Source organism: Oncorhynchus keta, chromosome 34 (genome assembly GCF_023373465.1).
Source record: "Oncorhynchus keta strain PuntledgeMale-10-30-2019 chromosome 34, Oket_V2, whole genome shotgun sequence".
Classification (NCBI taxonomy): domain Eukaryota; kingdom Metazoa; phylum Chordata; class Actinopteri; order Salmoniformes; family Salmonidae; genus Oncorhynchus; species Oncorhynchus keta.
The window spans coordinates 31,107,544-31,135,435 of NC_068454.1; the positions used below are offsets into that span (position 1 = coordinate 31,107,544).

Here is a 27,892-nt window from a genome sequence, read left to right on the forward strand (position 1 = left end):
TGATGGAGAGGGATGGAGGGAAGAGAGAAGGAGAGAAGGAAATTGAAAAGGCATAGGGAGCAGGAAGGGAGGCAGGTGGAGGTGTAGCGTGGGTGTAGGGTGTGTGTTAGTGTGTGTGGTGAGTCTCTGACCGTGCATGGGGGCTGCATCCAAGGCTCCCCATCAATCTGCATGGGCAGCAGCCGGGATGTCCTGTGAGTAGAGAGATAGGGGGTCAGAGTCAGATCACATGCACCTCTGAGGCTCGATTTCCCCATTCATACTGTCCATACCATCCCAGGACCAGAGTCAAACACTGCTGTCTTTGTTCCCACGAGTCCTTTTTCCAGAACAGGCCCCCACTCTAAACAAACTCACAGACCCCCCCACACACACACGCTCACACACACACACACAAAGATAGTTTAAGCCTTTCATGTATGCCTCACCAGCTAGGGAAACTCAGTATGGGAGAATGACTGATGAATGTTATTTTAATTCTGTTTTCGGGAAAATATTTAGGGTAGGCTGAAACAGGTGAGGGGAAAGCTTTGACTGAGTCCACTATAAACTGTACTTTAACTGGCCTTACTGTGAATGTTTAATGGAGCGGGAACTGCTAGAGCAACAACAACATGTGAACTAATTCCACTTTTCTAAAACAGATTGGTTGGTTGGCATATCCAAAAGTGGCCTGAGTGCCCTCAGACGTGTGAAAAAGCTCATCTGTCAGGCCATGATGGCCAGACTCTCTGTGGCTGTAATGAGTGAGTCAGCAGGTCAATGTTCTGTTTACTGGACACAGAGGCTAAGAAGAAACTTCTGTTTTAAAGAGTGTGAAGTGAGGAAGAGAAGGGAGCAGGAGACACTTCTGTTTTAAAGAGTGTGAAGTGAGGAAGAGAAGGGAGTAGGAGACACTTCTGATTTAAAGAGTGTGAAGTGAGGAAGAGAAGGGAGCAGGAGACACTTCTGATTTAAAGAGTGTGAAGTGAGGAAGAGAAGGGAGCAGGAGACACTTCTGTTTTAAAGAGTGTGAAGTGAGGAAGAGAAGGGAGCAGGAGACACTTCCGTTTTAAAGAGCGTGAAGTGAGGAAGAGAAGGGAGCAGGAGACACTTCTGTTTTAAAGAGTGTGAAGTGAGGAAGAGAAGGGAGCAGGAGACACTTCTGTTTTAAAGAGTGTGAAGTGAGGAAGAGAAGGGAGCAGGAGACACTTCTGATTTAAAGAGTGTGAAGTGAGGAAGAGAAGGGAGCAGGAGACATTTCTGTTTTAAAGAGTGTGAAGTGAGGAAGAGAAGGGAGCAGGAGACACTTCTGTTTTAAAGAGTGTGAAGTGAGGAAGAGAAGGGAGCAGGAGACACTTCTGTCTGCGGGACTCAGCTCTGGTTTTGGTGACGGAGACACAATGGGATGGAAGTGGGGAGGAGAAGGGAGGAAGAGGGGTGGAGGGATGGATGGAGAGACAGAGGGGATAGTTGCAGGAAGGGTCCTGACCTGATGGTGACGTTAGCACATTGGGCCAGTCTGCGGCCAGCACTCTTCAGGCCTGAGTAGATCTTCCCCATCTCCATGGCACCCTCCAGACCCACCACCTCCAGCAACTGGTCGCTCAGGTCTGGGAGAGGGAGAGGGAGATCAGTTAATACTTTCTGAGCAAAGAAAGAACAAAAGAAATAGAGAATGGTAAAGTGCATTAACGAGTTTTGAAGAGTTTTAGTTAGGTCATAGAAGGGCACTAGAACAGCTGACAGGCTGTAGTACTTTTTGATTGTGGCCCCTATTTTTTTAAATAAATCAAATCAAATGTTATTGGTCACATACAGATATAAATCAGATGTTATTGCGGGTGTAGTGAAATGCTTGTGTTCCTAGCTCCAACAGTGCAGTAGTATCTAACAATACGCACAAATCTAAAAGTGAAAGAATGGAATTAAGAAATATATAAATACTGGATCGACCAATGTCTGAGTGGCATTGACTAAAATGCAGTAGAATAGAATACAGTATATACAAATGAAATGAGTAAAGCAATATGTAAACATTATTAAAGTGACTAATGTTCCATTATTAAAGTGACCAGTGATTCCAAGTCTATGTATATAGGGCAGCAGCCTCTAAGGTGCAGGGTAGCATAACCAGTGGAAGGTGGCTAGTGATGGCTATTTAACAATCTGATGGCCTTGAGATAGAAGCTGTTTTTCAGTCTCTCTGTCCCATCTTTGATGCACCTGTGGAGGAACTTGAAGCTTTCCACCTTCTCAACTGCTGTCCCGTCGTTGTGGATAGGGGCGTGCTCCCTCTGCTGTTTCCTGAAGTCCACGATCAGCTCCTTTGTTTTGTTGACATTGAGTGAGAGGTTATTTTCGCTGTCTCGTCATTGTTGGGAATCAGGCCTACTGCTGTTGTGTCGTCTGCAAGCTTGACGATTGAGTTGGACTCGTGCGTGGCCACGCCGTCATGGGTGAACAGGGAGTACAAGAGGTGGCTGAGCACCCTTGTGGGGCCCCTAAGTTGAGGAACAGCAAAGTGGAGATGTTGTTACCGATGTTCACCACCTGGGGGTGGCCCGTCAGGAAGTCCAGGACCGAGTTGCACAGGGCGGGATTCAGAACTCGGGCTCCGAGCTTAATGATGAGATTGGAGGGTGCTATGGTGTTGAATGCTGAGCTATAGTCAATGAACAGCATTCTTACATAGGTATTCCTCTTGTCCAGAGGGATAGGGCAATGTGCAGCGCGATGTGATTGCATCATCTGTGGATCTTTTGGGGCGGTAAGCAAATTGAAGTGGGTCTAGGTTGTCAAGTAGATGTTACATGATCCTTAACTAGCCTCTCAAAGCACTTCATGGTGGCAGAAGTGAGTGCTACAGGGCGATAGTCATTTAGTTCAGTTTGCTTTCTTGAGTACATGAACAATAGTGGACATCTTGAAGCAAGTGGGAAAGCGGACTGGGATAGGGAGCGTTTAAATCCAGCCAGCTGGTCTGCGCATGCTCTGAGGACGCGGCAAGGGATGACGTCTGGGCCGGCAGCCTTGTGAGGGTTAACACGTTTAAATGTCTTTCTCACGTCGGCCACGGAGAAGGAGAGCCCACAGTCCTTGGTCGGTGGCACTGTGTTATCCTCAAAGAGGGCAAAGAAGGTGTTTAGCTTGTCCGGAAGCAAGACGTCGGTGCCTGCGACATGGCTGGTTTCCCTTTGTAGTCCGTGATTGTCTGTAGTCCCTGCCACATACGTCTCGTGTCTGAGCCGTTGAATTGCGACTCCACTTTATCTCTCTACTGATGTATTTTTATTCATCCTCTCGTTAAGAATACACTCATCCTCATATGCTTATGGTTCAGGAACTTTAGATAGCTAAAGAAGGTAATTAATGCCTTAATAAAGCACCCAGGAAATTGATTTTCCGCATACAATTTAAATAGATTCTTCAACTATTCAGGTCTGGTTTCTTCCTCTACTTTCTACCCACGACAATCTCAATGTCTCTCATTTGCTTCCTCTCACTCTCTGTCTAACTTAACCATATCCCCAGTTAATCAGCCATGTCAGTGTGAGCAGATTTCAGGTGCTCCTGAACTGATTAACAGTGCAGGGCCTGTGCTCTGCCAGCTGACCACCTAAAGATATCCTGCCTAGTTTATCCACACAGAGAGAGCTGAGCCTGCCTGTCTGTCTGTCTGCGATAGTGAATCACTGGAGCCATCCTCAGCCCAGTGAGGGACAAACACACACAGAGACACGCACAAGCACATACACACACAGCACTGATCGGACCATCTCAAAGGGCCCCGTACCTAATTTCACTCCTGTCCCATACAAGCCCTAACATGCAGGGATGCCTGTTTTGACTGACTAGGTTATAGTCGAATTGTGACAGTGTGTGTGTGTGTGTGTGTGTGTGTGTGTGTGTGTGTGTGTGTGTGTGTGTGTGTGTGTGTGTGTGTGTGTGTGTGTGTGTGTGTGTGTGTGTGTGTGTGTGTGTGTGTGTGTGTGTGTGTGTGTGTGTGTGTGTGTGTGTGTGCAGTCATGCCTGTTTTGACTGACTAGGCTATAGGGGGACTGTGACTGTGTGTGTGTGTGTGTGTGTGTGTGTGTGTGTGTGTGTGTGTGTGTGTGTGTGTGTGTGTGTGTGTGTGTGTGTGTGTGTGTGTGTGTGTGTGTGTGTGTGTGTGTGTGTGTGTGTGTGTGTGTGTGTGTGTGTGTAGTCATGCCTGTTTTGATTGACTAGGGCTATAGGCGTGCTGTACGGCCCTTGGCAGTTTCACATCGCTGTCACCCGAACCGTTCTGCCTTTATGCAACAAACAGGAAACGGTCGCGTGGCTGATTTATTTGAGAGGGAGGGAGGAGACGACTGGCTTGGCTTGCACAAGGGATCTGATGCAAGCTGAAGCTTGTGTGAGATGAACTTTCATTGGTGGTGAACACTTAGTAATGTACACAAAGGAAATGAGATTACTTCCACAAAAGTCTGTGAGAGGTCAAAGTGGCTATACATTGTTCTCGCTAAAATTATCTATATCTCCAGCACATATAAACATATTTGCTGTGCTGCATTCTGTGGAATCGCAATACATAAAGTACAGGTCATGTGTGTTCCATTTTAAGAATTTAGCCATTTTGTGCTTCACGCTAGATGCTGTTAAAGTTCATATGGGAATAAGTAAGTCAGTAAGTCTCTCGCACTCTTAAATATTTTACATGACAATTTTGCAGCAAATGACAGATGAGGGATGGGGTGAACCATTCAAAATCACCAAAGGTAAAACACAAGTAAAGATGCTGGCTCCACAGCATGACACATTACCTATGGGGTTAAAGCAAATACAACTGTAAGGTATCATTAATACACTGGAAACTACAAACACACAGTGTAAGCCTACAGCGAAATCTGATGTTTAATGTACTTCTGCTTCGACTTTAGTTTTCAGAGTGAGTCATCCTAAATACATTTTGTGGTCTCAATTTTTTCTACACAACTGAAATGATGCTTGGGCTGAGAAAGCAGTATTTGACATGCACAGAAAATAACTGATTGCTGTGAGAATAGATCTGCTGGGTTTGAAGAGGGGACAAAACACCCTTGCCATGGGGACAAATGGGAACAAATAGCCCTGTAGCCTCTCCCCTTTACCCCTGTGCCCCGGGTATATGCCCACTCATCAGTTATGGTCACACCGTCCTTAATCAACCAGCGGGGAAACCATCCTAAATCAGTCAGAGCAGGGGAAATCACTCTAAATACAAACATCCCCCATCCCTCTGCCTGCCTGCCTGCCTGCCTGCCTGCCTGCCTGCCTGCCTGCCTGCCTGCCTGCCTGCCTGCCTGTCCTATGGGGGCCATTTTGTGCTCCTGTGCCCTGGATGCCCACTGACTGATCAGACACGGGACACATCCTAAATACAAACACCCCCATCTTTCTGTTTCCCTGGTCCACTGGGGACATTTAACCCAGGGCGTCCCAGTGGTGGTGGCTATTTTGTCAGCCAATGCCTCATCCTTCCACAACCCAGGGGACTAGACTGGAGCACCAAGGACGCGTCCTAACTAAACCCTCGGCTTGTGTCCCACATGGCACCCTATGCCCTAGGGGTCTGGTCAAAAGTAGTGCACTATTTAGGGAATAGGGTGCCATTTGGGATGCAACCTCAGGCTCAGTCCCAGTAGTTTTTCCCAGAATGAATAATAGGATTGCGATCCATTAAGAGAAAACTGGGCATGAATAGCCCTGGATTAGTGGCGGAGGGACTAGTGACACTATGGACGCTATGCAGCCACTAGTACATACGCAGGTTTCACATGACAGATGGGACTCTACAGGGACTGGACTATCCAGAAACAGCAGAGCTCTTCTTGGTACATGAGATGATTTAATAAGAGCAGAGCTGAGTAAATAAACACATACAGAATATTCAACCTAATAGAACATGTTCTATATCTAATAGCTGGATATATTAATTGCCTAATAATTATATAGCAAAATGTTAGAAATGTTATAAAAATGTTAAATATTTACATATTGTATTATGTTACTTTTGTTTATTACATTGATATATTCCTATATCCTTATAATTAAAATTCCTTGGACACACCTACTCATTCAAGGGTTTTTCTTTATTTTGTATATTTTCTACATTGTAGAACAGTGAAGACAAAACTATGAAATAACACTTATGGAATCATGTAGCAAACAAAAAGTGTTCAACAAATGTAAATATATATTTTATATTTTAAATTCTTCAAAGTAGCCACCCTTAGCCTTGATGACAGCTTTGCTCATCCCAAAACATCTCAATTTGGTTGAAACCAGGTGATTGTGGAGACCAGGTCTTCTGATACAGCACTACATCACTCTCCTTCTTGGTAAAATAGCCCTTGCACAACCTGAGGTGTGTTTTTCATGTGGAAAAACAAATTATAGTCCCACTAAGCGCAAACCAGATGGGATGGCGTATCACTGCAGAATGCTGTGGTAACCATGCTGGTTAAGTGGGCCTTGAATTGTAAATAAATCACCAACAGTGCCATCAGCAAAGCACCCCCACACCACAACACCTCCTCCATGCTTCACGGTGGGAACCACGCATGCAGAGATCATCCGTTCACCTACTCGGCGCCTCACAAAGACACGGTGGTTGGAACCAAAAATCTCAAATTTGGACTCATCAGAGCATGTCCATTGCTCGTGCTTATTGGCCCAAGCAATTATTTTCTTATTATTGGTGTCTTTTAGTAGAGGTTTCGTTGCAGCAATTTGACCATGAAGGCCTGATTCACGCAGTCTCCTCTGAACAGTTGATGTTGAGATGTCTTACTTGAACTCTGTGAAGCATTTATTTGGGTTGCAACTCTAATGAATTTACCCTCTGCCGCAGAGGTAGGGCTATCTTCTGTTTACCACCCCTACCTTGTCACGACACAACTGATTGACTCAAATGCATTAATGCCAAAAGATGGCGCCGAAGAACATGGCTGACGTTTTACATTCTCCCAACCAATTGTGCTATTTTGTCATTTTCTTTGCGTTTTGTGTAACTTATTTTTGAACTTATTGTGTACACAATGTTGCTGCTACCGTCTCTTATGACCAAAAATAACTTCTGGACATCAGAAAAGCAATTACTCACCGTGGACTGGAAAAACTTGTTCCTTTAACGAGTCCGACGAGCAGGTTATCCTGCTGTCACTGGAACAGGCCCAGATCCACACCTTTTGCGTGAAGAAAACGCCAGAAAAGGGGCCGCAAATCAGGCATCCTTTTGAGAATCCGTAGGCGAGCGAGTAACTTCCACTGCCTTCGATTCTTCTTGCTAACGTGCAATCATTGGAAAATACAATCGATGACCTACGATTAAGATTATTCTACCAACGGGACATTAAAAATTGTAACATCTTATGTTTCACAGAGACGTGGCTGAACGAAGATACGGACAATATAGAGCTAGCGGGATTTTCCATGCACCGACAGAACAGAGACGCTACCTCTGGTAAGACTAGGGGTGGGGGGGTGTGTCTTTTTGTCAATAACAGCTGGTGAGCGATGTCTAATATTAAAGAAGTCTCGAGGTGTTGCTTGCCTGAGGTAGAGTACCTTATGATAAGCTGTAGACCACACTATCTACCAAGGGAGTTCTCATCTGTATTATTCATAGCCATCTATTTACCACCACAAAATGAGGCTGGCACTAAGACCGCTCTCAACCAGCTCTATAAGGCCATAAGCAAAGAAGAAAATGCTTACCCAGACGCTGCTCCTAGTGGCCAGGGACTTTAATGCAGGCAAACTTAAATCCGTTTCTCCAAATTTGTACCAGCATGTCACATGTGCAACCAGGGGAAAAAAATCCTATACCACCTTTACTCCACACACAGAGATGCATACAAAGCTCTCCCCCGCCCTCCATTTGTCAAATCTGACCATAATTCTATCCTCCTGATTCCTGCTTACAAGCAAAAACTAAAGCAGGAAGTGCCAGTGACTCGCTCAATACGGAAGTGGTCAGACGACGTGGATGCTACACTACAGGACTGCTTTGCTAGCACAGACTGGAATATGTTTCGGGATTCATCCAATGGCATTGAGGAGTATACCACCTCAGTCATCGGCTTCATCAATAAGTGCATCGATGACGTCGTCCCCACAGTGACTGTACGTACATATCCCAACCTGAAGTGTGAAGTGTGAACTGAAGTGTGCACGAGAGCACCAGCTATTCTGGATGACTGTGTGATAAGGCTCTCAGTAGCCGATGTGAACAAAACCTTTAAACAGGTCAACATTCACAAAGCTGCTGGGCCAGACGGATTACCAGGACGTGTACTCAAAGCATGCACGGACCAACTGTCAAGTGTCTTCACTGACATTTTCAACCTCTCTCTGACCGAGTCTGTAATACCTACATGTTTGAAGCAGACCACCATAGTCCCTGTGCCCAACGGAAGCTAAGGTAACCTGCCTAAATTATTACTGCCCCGTGTCACTCACGTCAGTAGCCACGAAGTGCTTTGAAAGGCTGGTCATGGCCTACATCAACACCATCATTCTGGACACCCTAGACCTACTCCAATTCGCATACTGCCCCAACAGATCCACAGATGACGCAATCGCAATCCACACTGCCCTTTCCCACCTGGACAAAAGGAACACCTATATGAGAATGCTATTAATTGACCACAGCTCAGCGTTCAACACCATAGTGCCCACGGAGCTCATCACTAAGCTAAGGACTCTGGTACTAAACACCTCCCTCTGCAACTTGATCCTGGACTTCCTGACTGGCCGTCCCAGGTGGTAAGAGTAGGCAACAACACATCTGCCATGATGGTCCTTAACACTGGGGCCCCCCAGGGTGTGTACTTAGTCCCATCCTGTATTCCCTGTTCACCCACGACTGCATGGTCAGGCACGACTCCAACATCATCATTAAGTTTGATTTGATTTTGAATGAACTTTAACACAGCACAACTGTTAAAAATACATTCCAGGTGACTACCTCATGAAGCTGGTTCAGAGAATGCCAAGACTGTGCGAAGTTGTGATCAAGGCAAAGGGTGGCTACTTTGAAGAATCTCAAATAAAAAAAATTATTTAGATTTGTTTAACACTATTTCATAGTTTTGATGTCTTCACTATTATTATACAATGTAGAAAATAGTTTTAAAAAATAAAGAAAAACCCTGGAATGAGTAGCTGTGTCCAAACTTTTTACTGCTACTGTATTTTTCTCAATCAATTCACAACTTCTGTGTATTTACTAATGACACAAAACTGGGAATTATTCTGGGTGAGGAAGAAATCACAAATGTTCCTGCCAGATATGTATATGATTGCCATAGCCTGAGGTACATCCCATGAACATTAATTTCCTGAAGTATTTACATTGTATATAACTTACAAGGGATACACAGTGTAACCATCATCCATGTACATTTTGTTTTTTATTTGTTCATTTTTTCATAATCATATTTGTATGGAATTAAATGTATCAACTAAAGATTACACAATACAACAGCAGTAGTGTTGTACCTGTATATTATTATTATAAACTGGATTTCATTATCCTCATTGCATTTACTGAAATGCTGTACCACTATACAGCTTTGGCAATATCTACAAATTGTATTTCAAGCCAATAAAGCAATGCGAGAGAGAGAGAGAGAGAGAGAGAGAGAGAGAGAGAGAGAGAGAGAGAGAGAGAGAGAGAGAGAGAGAGAGAGAGAGAGAGAGAGAGAGAGAGAGAGAGAGAGAGAGAGAGAGAGAGAGAGAGAGAGAGAGAGAGAGAGAGAGAGAGAGAGAGAGAGAGAGAGAGAGAGAGAGAGAGAGAAGAGAGAGAGAGAGAGAGAGAGAGAGAGAGAGAGAGAGAGCGAGAGAGAGAGAGAGAATCACCATGATACTTTTTTCTCTCCTCTCCAATGTTTCCCGCTCCATCAGATCTGAGCTGCTGTACTGCAGCGCTTCGACAATGAGGTAGAACTAATAATAGAGCAGAATAGAGGTCTTACATAACACAGAAACCCAGTGCATTGTGGGATGGATGGCGGGTAGCTGGCCAAACGACTTTTGCTCCTGCCGTGCCACGCTGGGTATAGTACAGAGATGCTCAACAATTAGGTTAAGACTAATGTGATGCAGTGAAACATACTGTTCACAAAACAGTTCAAAGGACTACATTTTTGAATGGGATGTGTTTGTGAGAGAGAGGAGAAAAGGAGAAATATGAAACAGTTCTACAAAATAATGTTTGAGGATTGTGATCAGTCCTTTGCAACCAGTCCTGCTATTCTCCACACCAGTTCAATAGTTTTCATAATGAACCACTTGGATACAATTGCTTTGGTGATACTATATGTAGATGTGAACCCCCTGAGAACAACCAGAACAGCCCCTAAGTACAGTACTTGTTCCAATAATTGCTCTGGTATTTATTTATAAACTAGTGTTTGTTGTTGTTTCCTTCCTCTGTCCCCTAGCTCCTGGCTCAGTCCGGATGTCATTGTCTCGGGGTGGCCGCAGTGGAGGCCGGAGTGAGGACAGATGGTCAAGAGGAACTAGACCCCACCATGAAACTGTTACTCCGGTAAAGTAAAGGTGCGTGGGCAGTAAAGGTGTGTGGGCAGGTGTGGCCTGCTTGGCCTGCTGACAGTATACAGGAATGATACACATACCCATTATTAGCTCCTCTCCTCTCACTAACCTTTCCTACATTTTCCTTTCTCACATGCTGTATATTTATACACGTTCTGTTCACATAACACATGCTATCTAATATAACAATAATATCCACAACCTCTTTAGCTGTCTATGCATCTCTTGTTAAGATGCGCCAAACTATGTTCTAATGTCATTCCCAAACGACACTGATCTTTTAGGACTCAGTTCTCAAGGGAAAAAAACGAATTGAACTTCAAACTCTTCAGATATGAGGGACACTTCTGAAAAGGCTCCTATTATCCCATAAGAAAGCCTGGCTCATTGAACCAGAATTTCTAGACTGTTGTAAGTATGTGCCAGGAAGCAATAGCTCTTCCCACAATCCTCTCTGGGTGGGTAGTTTTATTATATTTGTATCTATTTCTGTCATGGCAAACAACACAGGAGGGAAATGAAAAAGTAACCCTTCTGTTTTAGCTGTGTGAGAGAGAGCAACAGCAATAATCTGTATGGCAGAGCCCTGAAATAGCCCACACTATGGCAATGGGGGGACTTAAACTAGGAGCTGTTCAGGGGGAGGGTGGGTGGAGATGACTCCTGCAGGGGAGAGGTTGTGGGAACCTGGCCAGGCTTTAACCTGCAATGGCACACCTTTTACAACACACACAGAGAGAGCGAGAGAGAGCGCGAGAGCGAGAGCGAGAGCGAGAGCGAGAGCGAGAGAGAGAGAGAGAGAGAGAGAGAGAGAGAGAGAGAGAGAGAGAGAGAGAGAGAGAGAGCGAGAGAAACAAAAAGATAATTACTTGACACATTGGAAAGAATTAACAAAAAACAGAGCAAACTAGAATGCTATTTGGCCTTAAACAGAAAGTACACAGTGGCAGAATACCTGACCACTGTGACTGACCCAAACTTAAGGAAAGATTTGACTATGTACAGCATAGCCCTGCTATTGAGAAAGGCTGCCATAGGCAGACATGGCTCTCAAGAGAAGACAGGTTATGTGCTCACTGCCCACAAAATGAGGTGGAAACTGGCTACACTTCCTAACCTCCTGCCCAATGTATGACCATATTAGAGATACATAAACCAATTTTGATAAACTCCCATATCTACTGGGTGAAATTCCACAGTGTGCCATCACAGCAGCAAGATTTGTGACCTGTTGCCACAAGAAAAGGGCAACCAGTGAAGAACAAACACCATTGTAAATACAACCCATATTTATGCTTATTTATTTTCCCTTGTGTACTTTAACCATTTGTACATTGTTACAACACTGTATATTATATAATATGACATTTGTAATGTCTTTATTGTTTTGAAACATCTGTATGTGTAATGTTTACTGTTAATTTTTGTTGTTTATTTCACTTTGTATATTATCTACCTCACCTTGCTTTGGCAATGTTATCACATGTTTCCCATGCCAATAAAGCCCCTTGAATTGAATTGAATTGAATTGAGAGAGACAGACAGAGAGAGAGAGAGAGAGAGAGAGAGATAGATAGAGAGAGAGAGAGAGAGAGAGAGAGAGAGAGAGAGAGAGGTACTGAAGAGATAGAGTTGGGGAGGAGGAGGGTGGTAACAAGGGTGCTTCCTGCCCTGTCCCGGTCACTAAAGGACCCGTCAGCACCTCCTCTCAAGTGTTCCCCTCATCTGACCATTATCCATTTCCTCCCCATCAACAGCAGTAAATAACCCCTGACTTAATCTATAGACAGACAGTATTTTACACTCACCACTTTCCTTCCTTGCTCTGTAACTCGAGCTGGCTTGACTCTAGCTATCTCCTGTTCCCAGTTGTGTGACACTTCCATAGGGTGAACCTTCTAGTTGTAGGATATTTGTAGGAGGTGAATCAGAAATTTGAGGTGTCAGTCTGGAGAATCAGGCCAGCAGGGTTTTCACTCTGTGGTAAACTGACTAATTGTATTATCTGTAGAGCACAGCTTAAAAAAGAATGATCTTATTGCTGCAGAGTAAACAAGTGTCATCAACAATTAGTCATAAGCTGTACACACACACGTACATGCACACAGCTGTGTTTTCTGGAAATGTCTGGGTTTTTGGGGTTGTAAAAATGCTATCACCATTCAAAATCCTATGTTCCCTTACCCCTAAACCTAACCCTTAACCTAAACCAAACCTTTAAGCTTAAAATAGAATTGGAACCAATTCAGGACCTGATAAAAACCCTCTTTTCCAAACAGTTTTTGTTTTCCAACCTTTTCAGGACATTAAGGGGAAATGTTAGGACATTGGGGCCCTGATAATGTAGGAAAACAAGTACAAACACACTCACACACACTCCTTTCCCTCTGCCTCTCGAAGAGACGTCCTACTCCGCCCTTCTCTGCATTCTGTTTCCCAGAAGTTAATTTAATAAAGGTTCAACTCTGTGGGATGTAGCTAGACTAAAGCACAACATTCCCTCACATGCACATGCACACACAAACACGCATACACACGCACTTGTGACACACGTGCACAAGAAAGACACACAAACACAACGCTGAAAAGTAAATGACAATAACCATTCAATTGCATATGTCTAGAAAACATTCAAAATGCAAAAACTCCCCACGCACCCACTCACATACTGACACATACACTCATGCACATACTGACACACAGACAATCACATACATACTGACACGTGGAACTCATACACATACTGACACACAGACACTCATACACATACTGACACAGATACTGACACACAGACACTCATACACATACTGACACACAGACACTCATACAGACACGTGGAACTCATACACATACTGACACACAGACACTCATACATATACTGACACACAGACACTCATACACATACTGACACACAGACACTCACATACATACTGACACGTGGAACTCATACACATACTGACACACAGACACTCATACACATACTGACACACATACTGACACACAGACACTCATACACATACTGAAACACAGACACTCATACACATACTGACACACATACTGACACACAGACACTCATACACATACTGACACACAGCCACTCATACACATACTGACACACATACTGACACACAGCCACTCATAATACACATACTGACACACAGCCACTCATACACATACTGACACACATACTGACACACACACTCATACACATTCAGACACTCATACACATACTGACACACAGACACTCATACACATACTGACACACAGACACTCATACACATACTGACACACATACTGACACACAGACACTCATACACATACTGAAACACAGACACTCATACACATACTGACACACATACTGACACACAGACACTCATACACATACTGACACACAGCCACTCATACACATACTGACACACATACTGACACACACACTCATACACATTCAGACACTCATACACATACTGACACACATACTGACACACAGACACTCATACACATACTGACACACATACTGACACACAGACACTCATACACATACTGACACACATACTGACACACACACTCATACGCATACTGACACACAGACACTCATATACATACTGACACAGAGACACTCATACACATACTGACACACATACTGACACAGACACTCATACACATACTGACACACATACTGACACACCGACACTTATACACATACTGACACACAGACACTCATACACATACTGACACACAGACACTCATACACATACTGACACACAGACACTCATATACATACTGACACACAGACACTCATACACATACTGACACACAGACACTCAAATACATACTGACACACATACACTCATATACATACTGACACACATACACTCATATACATACTGACACACAGACACTCATATACATACTGACACTCATATACATACACACATACACTCATATACATACTGACACACAGACACTCATATACATACTGACACACAGACACTCATATACATACTGACACACAGACACTCATATACATACAGACACACAGACACATACACATACTGACACACAGACACAGACACTCATACACATACTGACACACATACTGACACACAGACACTCATACACATACTGACACACATACTGAGACACACACACTCATATACACATACAGACACTCATATACATACTGACACACAGACACTCATACACATACTGACACACATACTGACACACACTGACACTCATACACATACTGACACACAGACACTCATATACATACTGACACAGAGACACTCATACACATACTGACACACATACTGACACACACACACACACTCATACGCATACTGACACTCAGACACTCATATACATACTGACACAGAGACACTCATACACATACTGACACACATACTGACACAGACACTCATACACATACTGACACACATACTGACACACCGACACTTATACACATACTGACACACATACTGACACACAGACACTCATACACATACTGACACACAGACACTCATATACATACTGACACACAGACACTCATACACATACTGACACACAGACACTCAAATACATACTGACACACATACACTCATATACATACTGACACACATACACTCATATACATACTGACACACAGACACTCATATACATACTGACTCAGAGACACTCATATACATACTGACACACAGAGACTCATACACATACAGACACTCATACACATACTGACACACATACTGACACACAGACACTCATACACATAGTGACACACATACTGACACACAGACACTCATACACATACTGACACACAGCCACTCATACACATACTGACACACATACTGACACACACACTCATACACATACTGACACACAGACACTCATATACATACTGACACAGAGACACTCATACACATACTGACACACATACTGACACACACACTCATACACATACTGACACACAGACACTCATATACATACTGACACAGAGACACTCATACACATACTGACACACAAACTGACACACCGACACTTATACACATACTGACACACAGACACTCATATACATACTGACACACAGACACTCATATACATACTGACACACATACTGACACACAGACACTCATATACATACTGACACACAGACACTCATACACATACTGACACACAGACACTCAAATACATACTGACACACATACACTCATATACATACTGACACACAGACACCCATATACATACTGACACACAGACACTCATATACATACTGACACACAGACACTCATATACATACTGACACAGAGACACTCATATACATACTGACACACATACACTCATACACATACTGACACACATACAGACACACATACAGACACACAGACACTCATACACATACTGACACACATACTGACACACAGACACTCATACACATACTGACACACATACTGACACACAGACACTCATACACATACTGACACACATACTGACACACATACTGACACACATACTGACACACAGACACTCATACACATACTGACACACAGACACTCATACACATACTGACACACAGACACTCATATACACACTGATACACAGCCACTCATATACATACTGACACACATACTGACACACATACACTCATACACATACTGACACACATACTGACACACATACACCCCATACACATACTGACACACAGACACTCATATACATACTGACACACATACTGACACACAGACACTCATACACATACTGACACACAGACACTCATACACACACTGATACACAGCCACTCATATACATACTGACACACATACTGACACACATACACTCATACACATACTGACACACATACAGACACACATACAGACACACATACACTCATACACATACTGACACACATACTGACACACAGACACTCATACACATACTGACACACATACTGACACACGGACACTCATACACATACTGACACACATACTGACACACATACACCCCATACACATACTGACACACATACTGACACAGACACTCATACAAATACTGACACACAGACACTCATACACATACTGACACACATACCGACACACAGACACTCATGCACATACTGACACACATACCGACACACAGACACTCATGCACATACTGACACACATACCGACACACAGACACTCATACACATGCTGACACGCATACCGACACACAGACACTCATACATATACTGACACACAGACACTCATACATATACTGACACACAGACACTCATACACATACCGACACACAGACACTCATACACATGCTGACACATATACCGACACACAGACACTCATACACATACTGACACACAGACACTCATGCAAAACAAAAAGTCGTAAAACACAGTGCTGTGAGCTTTAGTGCAAATAGCAAGCAAGGCAGATCGTTTAAATGTAAGTCATGACCTGACAGCTTAAAAGCACTGTTAATCAGTGTGCCTGAGGCAAACAAACATTGCTTGACATTTGATGATATCGATTTTTCATTGACCTGAAAAGGGCCAGGAATGCCAGACTGTAATTTGGCTAGTAGTAGGAGTAGTAGTAGGAGCCATGACAGTTCACTGTTGCGGTGTTCAGGAGTCAGAAATGCAGATGGGGCAACACCACTGATAAGATGCAATGGACATAGTCTCATGTCAGTTGACGTCACATTGAGTGTGTGAACAGGAGTTGTTAGCATCCCCACCTTTTGTTTCATATGGATTGATTTGAGACTGGTTCAGAGACTTAGTTAGATCATTTTCATGCACATTTCAAATTTCATAAATACTGATTCTACCATCACAAAACACCTTAGCTAAATGTAAAATTAGGTAATGAATACTTTCTCATTAAAAAACGTTCATATTAGCTACAGGTTTATAGTTTTTTTTGGTGAGATTAACTCTGACACTTTTTTGACTGAGGATGAAAGAGGGTTCAGTGGACGATGGCACCTTTGTGACATTTTTGAATGTTAGGACAGGATATTGTATGAGTGTTTGCGAGTTATCAGGCAGATCAGTGTAGACGGCTAACTGACATGAGACAATGATGTTATGGAACTTCACATGTCACAAAACAGACTATTTGAGAATGAAATTAAAGAATGAAATGTCTTCATGTCTCAGTTAACTGGTCAATTACCAAAGTTATTGCCAAAACACGTTCACACCATAGTCCACAAAACAACAACAAAAACTACTGTGCTCACAGCCAATATGACATTGCGTGAGATGCATTCATATACACTATGTTTGTGTGTATGCATCTGAGAGGGGACAGGGTTGTCACTCAGTAATCTCTTGAGAGAGAGAGAGAGAGAGAGAGAGAGAGAGAGAGAGAGGCTGGGGCGTTGGCCTCGGAGGGAGCGTGTTTAGGTGGTCAGGTGAGAGGCCGGGGGGGAGGGTGACAACGTGAGAGCGTACTGTACAGTATGTTACAGTACGGTAGTGCTGAAGGGCAGGTCATAGAGGCTCAACTGTTGCTAAGGCAGCAAGCAGTTGAGCCTGGTGAAGGCTGCCTGGAGGGCAGTTAAAGATTAATGATATGAGTCACACAGCTGGCAGCAGCCTCCTTGTTTTCTCTCTCTCTCTCTCTCTCTCTCTCTCTCTCTCTCTCTCTCTCTCTCTCTCTCTCTCTCTCTCTCTCTCTCTCTCTCTCTCTCTCTCTCTCTCTCTCTTTGGCTTACCCTCTCTCCAGCTTTCTCTGTCTTTCCCTCTCTCCACCCCTCTCTCATTTCTCTCTCAGTCTCTGGCTTCCCCTCTCTCTCCAGCTTTCTCTGTCTTTCCCTCTCTCCACCCCTTTCTCATTTCTCTCTGTCTCTTTCTGCCTCTCTCTCTGGTCCAGTGGAGCCGAAGGTCTCCATGGAAACAGGATTCAAACTAGTTCAGTCAGGAACGAGAAGCACAGATGCGGGGTGGTTAAGGAAGAGAGAGATAGAGGATGAATGAAAGAGGAAGAGCCGAGGAGGAAGAGTGAGAGTGTCATAGACAGGAACAAATAGAGGACAAATAATCTGCCTTTTCACTGCAAGGAATCTGCCATCATCATCATCATCATCATCATCATCCTCACTGCCATCGTCATCATCATCATCACTACCATCGTCATCATCATCATCATCACTGCCATTATTATCATCATCATCCTCACTGCCATCATCATCATCATCACTGCCATTATCATCATCATCATCCTTAATACCATCATCATCCTCCTCACTGCCAACCTCATCATCATCATAACCACTACCATCATCATCATCCTCACTGCCATCGTCGTCATCATCATCACTGCCATTATCATGATCCTTAATACCACCATCATCATCATCATCCTCTCTGTCATCGTCATCATCATCATAATCACTACCATCATCATCATCCTCACTACCATCGTCCTCACTACCATATGTCTGTCTGCTTACACACAGGGCATGTTTTGGGACAGTAATAATGAGGCCAGAGAAGACTGTAGGCACAAGAGAAAGAGAGATGGACAGATAGAGGGGTGCGGGGCAGTTAAATAAGGGGAAAGGGAGCTTCTGTTTCCCTCTCTCCTTCCTTCCCTCCTCTCCTCCCCTCTTTCCTTTCCTCTTCTCCCCTCCTCTCCTCTTTCCTCCTCTCTCTCCTATTTCCTCCCCTTCTCTATCTTTCCCTCCCCTCCTCTCCTCTTTCCTCCTCTCCCCTTCCCTCCTCTTCCCCCCCCCTCCTCTATCTTTCCCTGTCCTCCCCTCCTCTCCCCATCCCTCCTTTCCCCTCTTATCCTCTCCTCTCCTCCTCTCAGCAGAGTGAAACAGACCCGCTAGCCCAACATCCAGCAGCCCAGCCTCTGAGGAAGTGTTCAGTGTTCTAGGTTAATTCATGGCATCCGAAAACAGCTGCTTGTCACCGACCTTGGCCAGTGTGCGCCAGGTCCTGCAAGCACAGCTCGTCCCCAATGTGTGTGTGTGTGTGTGTGTTAGCGGCTCGGCGCAGCTCGTACCCAATGTCCTCTGGGACAGATGTTCATGGGGGCCACAGCATCACGCGGATGGCGCAGCGGTCTAAGGCACTGCATCTCAGTGCAAGAGGCGTCACTACAGTCCCTGGTTCAAATCCAGGCTGTATCACATCCGGACGTGATTGGGAGTCCCATAGGGCGGCACACAATTGGCCCAGCGTTGTTCAGGTTTGACCGGGGTAGGCCGTCATTGTAAATAGTAATTAGTTCTTAACTGACTTAAATAAAGGTAAAATTAAAAAGTAAATTAAAAAAGAGCTGACATTCTACTGGTTGCTGGCTGGTGGGTGAAATTGTGACAGTATGAACACTTAGAAAATGACACTAGAACTGTTTAGTGATCCCTCCCAGTCTCTCACAGAGAAACTTCAACAGAAAGTGCAGGATAACTCGTTCCATATGACAAGCCTGGGCTACAGAGCAGAGGGAAGGGAATACAACACTTCCCTAAGTGTGGAAATGACATAGTGTTTGTCAAACAACTACGAGGCTTATGTGGTCAAGAAATGGCAGACCAATCAGACACAATGGATCCTTTGACACCCATTGAACCACATTACACTAAATCCTAATGGCTGAAATCAAGAACATTATATAGTGGTATGAAGAGGCCAGAACTGGTCCCACTTCCCAACTTAGGCCTTTTCCCACTACTGAGCCGAGGCAAGCCAAGCTGAACCAAACTGTACTGAGCTGGCCTGGTTATGCATCCACATTAGTTACTGGAACTGTTCTGAAAAGGACACTGAAAAGATCAGGATAGTGTGAAAAGGGTACATCACACTGGTGTTGCTGAGGGCGAGTTTAGTTGACTCACCCTGAACACAGAATTTGAGCTCCTTTATATCGGTGACGGTACTGGTGGGCATCCTGTCTGGAACCTTCTTGCTCATGCGGCTGTAGTTCCTCCTCTTCTTGGTCTCGCCCCACAGGTTGGAGCCGCCATGCATGCTGGGTATGTTGAGGACGGCGATGCCTTCCAACGACGTGCTGCTGAGGTCCAGGATGATACCATCACACTGAGGGAGAAAGAGAGAGGGGAAGTGATGGAGGATGGTAGAGTGAGGGAGAGAGGGGGAGGGAATGAGAGAAAGAGAGAAATAAATAAATAGAGGAGGAGAGGGAGATAAAGAGAGAGAGAGGGAGAACGAGAGAAAGAGAGAGGGAGAGATAAAGAGAGAGGTAGAAAGAGTGAAAGAGACAGAGGGGAGGGGAGATGAGAGAGAGAGATCATGAACAAATACTTGAAACAATGGCTGAGACAGAACTGTGGACCCTAATAGATAGCCTAGAGTATCTTCAAGGAGGCTTCGCAGCGCTGCTACTTGATAATTACAGGCGCAGCGGTCTAAGGCACTGCATCTCAGTGCTAGAGGCGTCACTATAGACAACCTGGTTCGAATCCAGGCTGTATCCCAACCGGCCGTGATTGGGAGTCCCATAAGGCGGCGCACAATTGGCCCAGCGTTGTCCGGGTTTGGCCGGTTTAGGCCGTCATTGTAAATAAGAATTTGATCTTAATTGACTACCTAGTTCAATTTAAAAAACAGTGTCAAAAAGGGCTCCTCTTCAAAAGGTACTTAAAGATAATTGTCTTTTCTGCACATCCATTCAAGGCAAGAACTATAGCGATTACATCCTTGTGTTTTCATTGAAGCTATGCTAATGAATGGTGTCACCTGACAGTATGTTTCATGTGAACCACAGACAGTATAAGGCTATCTGATACAGATTGAAAATCAAAGGGGCCTTCCACTGTGATGGAGAATAATAGAATATTGTTTATAACAGTATCCATGTGTGGATATTAGGAGGAGCAATGGTATACAATGAATCAATTTTACAGTAGCATCAGAGTGCATGTTTGTATCAATACATTACATAATGTTGCCTTTGAGCGTTCTACCAGACTGTGTGTCAAAATTCTAGAAGAAAACAACCTCTGTGTCCCAGCTAGTGATTAACTATAAAATGTACACATTCTTTGTGTACACTTCGACATTGTTGGTCCAAGTGTGTACTTTTCCATAAAGTCCCTATCAACAAACGTGTTCAAATAAGCTAATGTAGAAACAGAAAAAGAAAACACATTCACAATATTCATGGACCACCCTCGGTGAAAGCAAATGATGTTTGAATGTACCTCAACCCACAAGTGCTGTCAGAGCAAAGAAATATTTAGGTTTGAGTGCCCATGAAAAACAGTTTCAGGAACACACACAGAATATGACTCACACATACTCTCACGCACATACGAACGCACGCACACACACACACACACACACACGCACACACGCACACACACAGTCTAGAAAGTGCTTTCATTGTCAGTCTACTCTGTGAAGCTTTTAATAGCCCAGTTTAATTACATCTTGCAGGGCGATATAACTTCAGTGGTGAATCCTGCTACACCACATTTCACCACCCATCACTCTGTTCTCTGCTTCAAGGCATTAAACCGGGGATTTGACTGCTTGGCAGACTGTCTCTCTGTCTGTCTGTCGGGTCTGTCTGTGTGTGTGTCTGTTACACACTGAAAATAGTGGAGGCTCCTCAGTGAATTTCATAAAAATAAAAAGTGAAACATTAAAGGTATCCTTTTTGAATGCAACTATACTAAATATATTCACGTCACCAAATAATTGATTAAAACACACCGTTTTGGAATTAAGGTCTACAGTAGCCTCACAGCACTCTGTAGGGTAGCACCAAGGTGTAGCCGGAGGACAGCTAGCTTCCGTCCTCCTCTGGGTACATTAACTTCAATGCAAAACCTAGGAGGCTCATGGTTCACATCCCCTTCCATAGACTTATATAGTAATTTTGACAACTTCCAGAGGATGTCCTCCAACCTATCAGAGCTCTTGCAGCATGAACTGACATGTTGCCTACCCAATCAAAAGATCAGAAAATTAATCTAATACTAAAAGTGTAAGCTACAGCTAGTTATCACTGCAGTGCATAAAATGTGGTGAGTAGTTGACTCAAAGAGAGAGAAAGACAATAGTTGAACAGTTTTGAACAAATTAATTTATTCCAAAATTAAGGAGAAGCGAGAGAGAGAGAGAGCTAGCTATATTTGGTTGTATTGTTTTTGCCTACTCAAACATCTGGCTCAAACAGAGAGGGATGCTATGTTAGCTAGCAGGCTATCCAACACCGGAACTCTTCCAATTCAAGGTAATCTTTTGATTTTTATTAATTTATTGCCACTGGGGCCCGCCGGTGTAATTGCTAAACTACTTTCTGACTGTACACGGTACTTGTGTTAGTTCTAGTAGATACAGTATGTTGACTGTGACGTGACAACGATGTAGGCTGTGTGTAGTGGTTAGCGGTCATTATATGAACATTTTTTCACCTGGTCACAAACAGCTGATGTGTTGTGCACTGAAGTCCACAAGCGAAGGAAAAAAGTGAGAGGAGGAGGGCGTGTAGATAGTTGCGAGAAGGATCAGGCTGTTTTTATGTGGCTGCTATGAAAGTGAACTGTGTTTGCGTGTGATCAGGGGTGTATAGATGCAGTGTGCAAGGCGGTATTGAATGTGTCACTGTCTGTCACCTTGATTACAAAACATTATATCGACCTGTGCACCTACTTTGTAGCAACCTCATGATGGGTACAGGGAATATTTGAGTATAATGTAGTAGCCTAAACCTATAGATGTTACATTAAGCTGGGTGAATGGAATATGAATGACAGTCATCCAATTTGCTGCAATAGAAATAAGGCCATGCTCACAAAAACAGGATCATCCTCCCTAATCTTACTTGTCAGGACCCGGTTACGAACCCACGTCTCCGGAGTGAGAAACAGTCACTTAACCAACTGAGCCACAAATAGTCGGCAGAACCCAGAAGATGAGGCAGACACAGCAGTACTTGAGACGGTGTATTTAATGAAGTAAAAAGTGAAGTTCTTCAGGAAAACATGTAACTCCACAACCTCAAAAGGAATCCTACAAGAACAAAGGTAATCCTCCAAGACAAAAAAGGTAAATCCACAAGGTGGAAGGTAAAGCACAAAAAGCCTCAAAAGATACTAAAAAAACAAACAAACAAGAACAAAAAATAGAATTCCACAAGAGAGTCCACCGGGATCAACAAGAGTTCTCAGAGTACTAGGGCTGGGTGCTAACATACAAACACAGAGCAAAGAACAGAGGAAAACAAAGGGTTTAAATACAATCATGGGAAACGAGGCACAGGTGCAAATAATAATGGGGATCAAGGGAAAACAAAAGTTCAAAAGGCACAATGGGGGCATCTAGTGACCAAAAACCGGAACAACCCTGGCCAAATCCTGACAGAATCCCCCCTAGGAACGGCTCCTGACGTTCCTACCAGCTCTCTCAGGGTGAAGGGCCCTGAACTGACGAATGAGGTCAGGGTCCAGTATGTCTTTGGCAGGAACCCAGGAGCGCTCCTCGGGGCCGTAGCCTTCCCAGTCCACCAGATACTGCCAGGACCGCTGCACCCGGCGGAAATCCAGTATCCGATGGACGGTATAAGCCGGCTGGCCTCCAATGACACGAGGCGGAGGGGGAGGTCTGTCTGCCGGGACAAGGGGAGAAAAAACAACAGGTTTTAATAAGGAAATGTGAAACGTGGGATTAATCTTAAGGGATCTGGGTAAGTGTAGGCGATAAGAAACTGGGTTAACTCTCCTGGCAACCTTAAAGGGACCGATGTATTTTTGAGACAGCTTGCGAGACTCCACCCGTAGTGGTAAGTCTCTTGTGGAGAGCCAGACTCTCTGGCCGGGGCGCAGGGTAGGCCCGGGACGGCGACGTCTGTTGGCTTGTTGTTGGTACCTCTGTGAGGAACGCATAAGATTAAGACGGGTCTTCCTCCACATAAGCCGACAGCGTCTGACGAACTTCAAGGCTGAAGGCACTCTGACTTCTGCCTCCTGGTCCGGGAACAATGGAGGGGCATAGCCAAACTGACACTCGTGCGGGGACATACCAGTGGAGGAGGAGCGCAAGGTGTTGTGCGCGTATTCGGCCCAAACAATGAAGGACGACCATGTGGACGGGTTGTTACGAGTCATACATCGGAGGGTGGTTTCCAGCTCTTGATTCATCCTCTCAGTTTGGCCGTTGGACTCCGGATGGTACCCTGAAGATAGACTGGCAGAAGCCCCCATGAGTTGGCAGAAGGCCTTCCAAAACCTAGAGGCGAACTGGGGACCTCTGTCAGAAACCATATCTTGAGGAATGCCGAAGACTCGGAACACATGATTAATTACCAACTCAGCCGTTTCCTTGGCAGAAGGTAACTTAGTCAGAGGGACGAACCTGGCCGCCTTAGAAAACCTGTCGATAATGACTAGGATAGTAGTATTGCCATGGGATGGAGGAAGGCCAGTAATGAAGTCCAACGAGATATGGGACCAGGGTCTGTGGGGAACAGGTAAAGGGTGAAGGAGTCCTTGCGGGCGGAGGTGAGAAGATTTGCCCTGGCAGCACACAGGGCAGGCATTGACGAAAGTGGCAACGTCTTCTCTTATGGTAGGCCACCAGAACTTACGCTGGATGAACTCCAAGGTGCGACCTACGCCCGGGTGACAGGTGAGGCGAGAGGAGTGCCCCCACAGAAGGACCTGAGTCCTCACTGCCTTGGGGACAAACAACCGATTGGCAGGACCTCCTTTCGGGTCCGGTTCAATAGCTTGAGCTCGTCTCACGGTATCCTCAACTTGCCACGAGATCGGAGCCACGATCTTAGCAGCAGGAAGGACAGGCATCACCATGTCATCTCGAATGGCAGGAGCGTAGACTCGGGACAGGGCATCCGGTTTGAGATTCTTCGACCCGGGCCGATAGGTGAAGATAAACTGGAATCGATTGAAGAAAAGAGACCATCTAGCTTGTCTTCGCCTGCTGGATATACTCCAGATTTTTGTGGTCCGTAAGCACTTGAAACGGGTGAGAAGCCCCCTCGAGCCAGTGTCTCCATTCCTTCAATGCCATCTTAACCGCTAGGAGTTCACGATCCCCCACATCGTAGTTCCTCTCAGCCGGGGTAAGCCGGTGTGAGAAGAAAGCGCACGGATGAAGCTTCTTGTCTTCACCCCTCTGAGACAGGACAGCTCCAACACCAACCTCTGAGGCGTCTACCTCCACCACAAACGGTTCATCCGTAGTCGGTAGTATCAGGATGGGAGCAGAGAGGATGCGCTGCTTGAGTCCTTGGAAGGCCGTCTCAGCTTCTCTTCCCCACAAAAACCTTGCATTGCCACCCTTGGTTAAAGCTGAGAGAGGGGCTGCCACCAAGCTGAAGTTCTTGATGAACTTGCGGTAAAAGTTAGTGAAGCCCAGGAAACGCTGAACTTCCTTAACGGATTTGGGGGTGGGCCAATCCGCTACCGCCCCTACCTTCCTGGGGTCCATTTGAACTCGACCGGGTTCCACTACATATCCCAGGAATTGTACTCGGGATGAATGGAATTCACATTTTTCCGGCTTAACGTACAGATGGCTGTCTTGGAGGCGTTTGAGTACTTGTCTGACATGCTTAGTGTGTTCTTGAAGAGAGCTCGAAAAGATGAGGATGTCATCCAAGTAAACGAACACAAATATGTTAAGCATATCCCTAAGCACATCGTTTATGAGCGCTTGGAACACCGCTGGGGCGTTGGTCAGGCCGAAGGGTATCACCAAGTATTCATAGTGACCAGTAGGCGTGTTGAAAGCGGTCTTCCACTCGTCACCAGGTCACCAGGTCCGCACAAGATGGTATGCGTTCCGCAGGTCAAGCTTAGTGAAAACAACTGCTTCCTGGAGCAGCTCGAAGGCTGTGGCCATAAGGGGTAGCGGGTAACGGTTACGGACGGTTATGGCATTGAGTCCCCGGTAGTCGATGCAAGGACGTAATCCACCGTCTTTCTTGGCCACAAAGAAAAACCCTGCTCCTGCCGGGGAGGTGGATGGACGCATGAGGCCTGCTTCCAGAGCGTCCTTGATGTAGGTATCCATAGCAGCTCGTTCGGGTGTAGATAGGGAAAAGATCCGACCCCTGGGAGGGCAAGTTCCCGGAAACAGTTCGATGGGGCAATCATAAGGTCTATGGGGTGGTAGCATGGTGGCCCTCTGTTTGCTAAATACCAGTTTGAGGTCATGGTAACACTCGGGAACTCGGGTCAGGTCGATGGATTCTAAAGACTCGGGAGTAGAACTCGGGGAATTCGGGAAAATACAAGTAGCTTGGCACGTAGGACCCCACTGTTTGATAGTGCCCACAGACCAGTCGATGTGAGGGTTATGGCTGTGAAGCCAGGGGTATCCAAGGACGAGAGGGAACTCGGAACAGGAGATCAAATGAAAGTTCATCAATTCCTGGTGTTGTGAAACTGAAAGTCGCAAGGAGGTAGTGACATGAGTGACAAGTCCAGATCCCAAAGGGCTTGCATCCAATGTAGTAACCCTCATGAGGTCACTTAGAGGTTCAGAGGGAACGCCATTCTCCTTCGCCCAGACACCATCCATGAAGTTACCTGCGGCTCCAGAGTCTACCAAGGCTTGAAGGTGAAGCTTGTGGTTGTCCCAGGAAAGGGTGACTGGAATGAGCAGACAGGAGTTGGACGGATGGGAGGAGGTTATGTTTCCCGTTACAGTTCCCCCCGGTCTGTACGGGACAGAGCGTTTCCCTGGAGCCCGGGACACGTGGAACGGAAATGGCCCGGTTTGCAGCAAAATATAGACAGCGTCGCTCCCTCATCCGGCGGTCTCTCTCAGCCTGGGAGATGCGTCCAATCTGCATGGGTTCCGGTGGAGCCAGCGAGGATAAAGGTGGGGACTCGGAGCTGGGACTGATAGGGGCTAGAGGTCTACGGTTGAGTTCTCTCTCTCTCAGACGCTGGTCAATGCGTGAGGCCAACTTGATCAGGGACTCGAGATTGTCCGGTGGTTCCCGAGTGGCCAGTTCATCTTGGATAGTGTCGGAAAGGCCTTTCAGAAAGCACACCGTGAGTGCCTCGTTGTTCCAGCCACTCACTGCTGCCACCGTGCGGAACTGGATGGCATAGTCCGTCACGCTGCGCCGACCTTGGTGGAGATTCAGGAGCTGTTTGGCTGAGTCAGGACCACTGCTTGGGCCTTGAAAACACTCATTTGAATTCCTCAGCAAAGGCAGAGTAGCTGGCACAGCAGGAACTATGGGCATCTCACACAGCAGTAGCCCAGACCAGGGCTTTTTCCGACAGCAGGGTGATGTGATGATATATGCGATCTTAGACCGGTCGGTGGGGAACGACGAGGGTTGCAGCTCGAAGGAGAGAGAACATTGGGTGAGAAACCCTTTAC

At 45.2% G+C, this 27,892-nt stretch overlaps 1 protein-coding gene across 3 annotated transcripts in view; it reads right to left on the bottom strand.

Moving 5' to 3' along the window:
* Positions 1 to 27,892, bottom strand: part of LOC118366929 (diacylglycerol kinase beta) — a 156,164-nt gene that overhangs the window by 6,106 nt on the left and 122,166 nt on the right. For all 3 annotated transcript variants that reach the window (XM_052493671.1, XM_052493670.1, XM_052493672.1), the window contains 3 exons: positions 20,404 to 20,605; positions 1,472 to 1,592; positions 132 to 192 (listed from right to left, as the gene is read on the bottom strand). In XM_052493671.1, coding sequence (XP_052349631.1) covers positions 132 to 192; positions 1,472 to 1,592; positions 20,404 to 20,605 — 384 coding nt within the window. The remainder of the gene's footprint in view (positions 1 to 131; positions 193 to 1,471; positions 1,593 to 20,403; positions 20,606 to 27,892) is intronic.